This window comes from Triticum urartu, chromosome 7A (assembly GCF_056163025.1).
Source record: "Triticum urartu cultivar PI428250 chromosome 7A, HENAU_Tu73, whole genome shotgun sequence".
NCBI classification, from domain to species: Eukaryota; Viridiplantae; Streptophyta; class Magnoliopsida; order Poales; family Poaceae; genus Triticum; species Triticum urartu.
This window is the reverse complement of record NC_141879.1, coordinates 48119583-48123291: the sequence shown is the minus strand read 5'-3', so window position 1 is coordinate 48123291 and position 3709 is coordinate 48119583. Positions and strand designations below refer to the sequence as shown.

At 54.3% G+C, this 3709-nt stretch overlaps 1 protein-coding gene across 1 annotated transcript; it reads right to left on the bottom strand.

The window, feature by feature from the left end:
* Positions 1 to 473: 473 nt before the first annotated feature.
* LOC125523121 (putative inorganic phosphate transporter 1-4) lies at positions 474 to 2214 on the bottom strand. Its single transcript, XM_048688174.2, has 2 exons — positions 1769 to 2214; positions 474 to 1623 (listed from the first exon to the last, which is right to left on the bottom strand). The coding sequence occupies exons 1-2, from the start codon at positions 2183 to 2185 to the stop codon at positions 586 to 588; spliced, it is 1455 nt and encodes a 484-aa protein (XP_048544131.2). The 5' UTR covers positions 2186 to 2214; the 3' UTR covers positions 474 to 585.
* Positions 2215 to 3709: the final 1495 nt, after the last annotated feature.

Below are 3709 nucleotides of genomic sequence, written 5' to 3'. Positions count from 1 at the left end.
TTTGGTCTGCTACAGTAAATCAATTCTTGTTGATAAGAAACTCTGCTAATATATCAGCAAATCTGGTTGGTTCTAGTGTTTTTTCTTCTGATTTTCAATCCCGGGCTACAGTACACACTTACTAGTTACTACTAGGCCTGCCCATAGTGGACTCGGAACAAGTCAGGTCTCTATTTTTAGAGTGCGGACAATGTATTTTTAAGAAAGACCATTATACTCATTATTATGAAGGGTATGAAGAGATCTCCTTTGTTGATGTGTTTAAAGGTTATAAAGCAGAAATGCCTTATATTTTGGGACAGAGGGATTACTTGTCGCTGCTTTAATACAATTCTGTACTAAAGTTGTACTAAACCAGCGACAGGTAATATGGATAGGAGGAGTAAAGGAAGTAAAACTGAAATTTGCTCTATTATTTGCTATGCCTAGATTTACTTGTGTTATTGCCACTTCGTTTGGAGTCTATCCCATCTCATGTCACATTGAACACTATATATAATCCAAACATCTCAAAGATACAAGTTTCCAATGTTTGAGTAATTTTGAGAAGACACTAAAATCAGCAACCGGGATGAATGGTACTGGCTACAAAATTTCCACGCTGTGGATGAACTCAACTTCAGCAACTGTAGATTCTTGAGATGGTTCGCTTTCTTCCTCCATTTCCCCGGTGATATCCTCGAGTGACATCCCTTTGGATTCCGGCAAGGCAAGAGTGAACATGACTCCAACCAGGTTGCACCCTGCGAGAAGTAGGAGAGAGCTCCGGATGCTCGTATGAGAATACTGGAACCAGAGAACACCGATGATGGCACCACACTTACCCCCGGCAGCCGATATGCCGTTGCACATCGACCGCAGCCGCGTCGGGAATATCTCGGTAGGCAGGATGAAAGTGGTGGAGTTGGGGCCGAAGTTTGCGAAGAAGAGGATCAATGCATACATGATGGCGAAGCCTGCGTGCATGCTGGGTTTGGACCAGAACTTGTAGGGCGCGGCGAGCCCGATCATGAAGATGGTCATCATGGTGAACCCCATGAGCTGGATCTTGATGCGGCCGATGCGGTCAACCAAGAGGACAGTGAGGAAGTACCCTGGCAGGGAACCGCCGACCACGATGATGGCCTGCGTGCGGGCTATCTTGTAGGTCTGCTCGAGAGGGCTCATCTCGGCCGCGTCTCCAAACCAGCCGATGCCGCTGAAGATGTCCTTCATGAAGAGGTTGAGGGAGTAGAAGACGACGTCGAGGACGAACCAGCACACGGTGGTTCCGAGGAGCTGGCGGCCATGCTTGTGAAGGAACTCCATGGAGAAGAGGCCAAACTCGTCCTGCTTAACGACGGCCTCCGCGTCCATGTCCGACACGAAGTCGATGTCGAGGACCGCGGCCATGTCAGACGCCGCTAGCTTGAGGTTCTTGGCGATGAGCGCGGTGTAGCGCGCCGTCTCGGGCATCTTCATGCGCCAGTAGTAGGTGAGCAGGGCAGGAACGGCGCCGAGCATGAGTACTATGCGCCACACGTAGTCTGCTTGCCCGAGCTGGTCAGTATCGTACGCGGCCGTGTTCTTGAAGCTCGCAGAGAGCACCAGAACAACAGCCCCAGCAGCCAGGTTCCCAAGACCCTTTATGCAGGGCAAGCATAATACGATAAGGATTAAAATATTATCTTTGACTGAGTTAGACGAGAAAAAAGAAATGGAGGTTGTAGATTAAGAATGAGATGCAGCACAGGCTCCAAAAAATATTGTGATGGTTTTACTTACACACCTGCATAGCGAAGACCGCTGCTATGAAGGCTCCGCGAGTCCTCTTGTTGGCATACTCAGACATGATGGTCGCCGAGAGCGGGTAGTCGCCGCCGATGCCGAAGCCGAGCCAGAAGCGGAAGAAGCACAACGTGGCCACGACGCACTTGGGCTTGTTGTGGAAGGAGAGGCCGGACGCGAGCGAGCACACCACCATGAGCTTGAGCGTGACGCCGTAGATCAGCTTCCGCCCCATCCTGTCGCCGAGCCAGCCGAAGAAGAGCTGCCCCAGGACCGTGCCGCAGAGCGCCACGCCGCTGACGGCACCGGCAACGTTGCCGGGGAGCCTGCCATCCGCCGAGTGGTAGTAGATGCGGCCCAGGAGGTCGGCGATGAGGGAGACCGAGAACAGGTCGTAGGCGTCCGTGAAGAAGCCCATGCCAGCGATGACGATGGTGGTGAAGTGGTACAGCTGCGTCCCGGCGACGTCCAGGGCCTCGAGCACCTTGACCTGCTTGCGAGCCCGCCGCGTCTCGCATTTCACCGACGTCACCGCGTCCAGGACGTGGTACAGCATGGCGCTCCCGGCGCCATGGAGGTGGAAGAAGAGGGAGCTGCACGCGTGCCTCCTCGCAGGCTAGGTCGTGAACATTGTAGTAGTAGTCTCTGGGGAAACCAAGCGCTTCATGTTTGCCATATATAAAACCGCCCGGTTGTCTCCGTTCTTATTTTATACAACTGGACGAGTGTCCTCTGAAATATGACTACGAGGGTCCCTCCCAGCTGGACGAATTGACAACTTTGCTGACGAACTTGCTGCCGTTGCTATGCTTTGCTGACAGTGGAAGGCGACTGACAGAATGAAGACGACGACAGTTGTTCCGTGAAATAAAAGGGGGACGGAAACAACGAGATCAGAATATTATCAGAACATTCAGATGCAACCTCCCCCGCTTCGTTGAATAATCTGCATGGCCGGTGAGCCGTGCCTCGCATCAGGAAAAAGCTGCTGTCATCTGACCGTGCGCTGCGTTGTCCCTGCTAGGGCGAGTCGGGTGGCGCCCTGAACCCAGCCGCCGGGGGCACACACTCCCTCCTCCCCTCCCTCCACCGCCGCTGGCCGACGGCCGTGGCAAAGGACATCGCCCTCAGCCCTCAGCCCCGGGGGCCGACGGCCGTGGCAAAGGACATCGCCTCTCCCGCGGCTCTGGGGTTGTGTGGGGCCCCGAATCATGTGGAGGCGCGTCCGATCCGATCGGCACGACGGCGATGGCTGTGGCGCGGCGGCCTCAGAGGCGGCACGGGCTGCGTGCGCGGCGGCCAGTCATGTTCGGGCGGCGGCGGCACTGCGGTCGGCGGCACGCCATCTGCCTTTGGATCGGCGGCAGCGGCGTGGAGGGCCTGGTGGTTGCGGCGGCGGCATGCACTATAAAGAAAAGACACATCCATGACATTTTGGGCCGAACGAATTTGTTTTGTCATACATATGACACTTCTATGACGATAATTGTGACAAAATGCGGTATCATCATAGATGTGGTGGGCTCCTACTTCTATGACAAAAAATCATGACAGAAAATGGGCTTTTCGTCCTGAGCGGGCCGGAGACGCAGCTGCATGACATTCTTTGGGCCGTCCATGACGGAAAAAACCGTGGTAGAAGCGAGGGCGAGGAAAATTTCGGGGAGTTCCCGGTTATGGTGGGAGGTCGGGGGCCGAGCGATGCGCGCTTCTCTCGTACACGTACGTGCGTGTGTGCGAGGCGTTGGCTCTAACTGAACCTGTCGTGGTTTTGTCACGTCAGATGTCCTTAGTGTCAGGACTTAGTCGCGAGACCAACGCATCTATGTGGTAGCTTGAGAGGGGTTGAGTGGGACGAGAGATGCAGGGCGGATCAACACATAAGACAGGGATTTAGACAGCTTCGGGCACCGGGAAAACATCATCAGGTAACAACCCTACA

Excerpts from the sequence above, each read along its gene's own strand:
- LOC125523121 (XM_048688174.2), bottom strand. The coding sequence starts at position 2,185 with ATGGGCTTCTTCACGGACGCCTACGACCTGTTCTCGGTCTCCCTCATC. Across the intron at positions 1,624-1,768 it reads CAGCGGTCTTCGCTATGCAG|GGTCTTGGGAACCTGGCTGC; the intron begins GTGTGTAAGTAA and ends CCCTGCATAAAG.